Source organism: Monoraphidium neglectum (assembly GCF_000611645.1).
Source record: "Monoraphidium neglectum strain SAG 48.87 unplaced genomic scaffold scaffold05303, whole genome shotgun sequence".
Taxonomy (NCBI): Eukaryota; Viridiplantae; Chlorophyta; class Chlorophyceae; order Sphaeropleales; family Selenastraceae; genus Monoraphidium; species Monoraphidium neglectum.
Genome location: NW_014008327.1, coordinates 1 through 885, shown reverse-complemented (window position 1 = coordinate 885; position 885 = coordinate 1). Strand labels below are relative to the sequence as shown.

General features: G+C 71.1%; 1 protein-coding gene across 1 annotated transcript in view; it reads left to right on the top strand.

The window, feature by feature from the left end:
• MNEG_15413 (hypothetical protein) overlaps positions 1–722 on the top strand; it is a gene marked incomplete at both ends in the record, with an annotated part of 3,629 nt that extends 2,907 nt beyond the window's left edge. Inside the window, 2 exons of the mRNA XM_014036116.1 lie at positions 23–112; positions 411–722. Of these exons, the coding sequence (XP_013891570.1) occupies positions 23–112; positions 411–722 (402 nt within the window). The remainder of the gene's footprint in view (positions 1–22; positions 113–410) is intronic.
• Between the last annotated feature and the right edge of the window lie 163 nt (positions 723–885).

The window sequence follows — 885 nt, the reverse complement described above, 5'->3', positions numbered from 1 at the left end:
ACCTCGATCTGCTGCCCCGCAGGCGTCTGCCCTGCGTTCCTCCCTGTCTGAGCTGGAGTCGTCCTGCCTCGACATCAGCGACCTCTACAACACACACGCGCAGCCGCACGGGGTGAGCCCGGGCTATCATGGGCTTGCAATCTTGACCAAAGGCCGGCAGGCGCGCCAGGCGGGGCTGCGGCGAGCTCAGGGGCGCCTCGGCCCCACCCCGCCCCCCCCCCCCCCCCAACACGCTCGCTCGCTGTTGGGTCGCTCGGCGGCGGCGAGGGCTTGGGGGCCGGCCGCCCTGGCAGCCGCGCTGCGGCGCGACCTACCCCTGGCGCCTCCAAGCGCTTGCTGAGGCGCATACGTGCCATTGCCTGAACCCTGCCCGCTCGCCTTCTGCGCGCTCTCGTGCGCATCTGATCCAGATGTGGGACGTGTGCCTGGAGATCTGCCACTTCGCGGGCCATGTACCGGCGGAGTACGTGCGGCAGCTGTGGGACCTGTTACTAAAGGCTGCCTGGGACTGCACCCTGGGGCCCCCCGGCGCCGACGGGGCGGGGCCGTCGGCGGCGGACTTTGACGCCGGCTGCATCGCCGCGGGGTTTGCGGCGCAGGCCGGGGGCGGGGCGGCGGGGGCGGGGTCGGCGGCGGCGGCGCTGGAGGTCGCCTGCGAGCAGGTGAGGCTTGGGGTGGGGCTTTGGCCGCGGCGCGGCTGGGCACTGCAGGGGCGCGGTTGAGTGAGTGGGACGCACCGCTTCGCCACGTGTCTTTTCTCCCCTGGAACAAAGAAGGCGTGGCCCGTGCTCACTGCTTCTTGCATCACACAATATGATCAGCCCGCCCCTTCTCGTGCCTGCCCTTGCACTCCTCACATCCGAAAACCACTGGCGCCTCCACCCC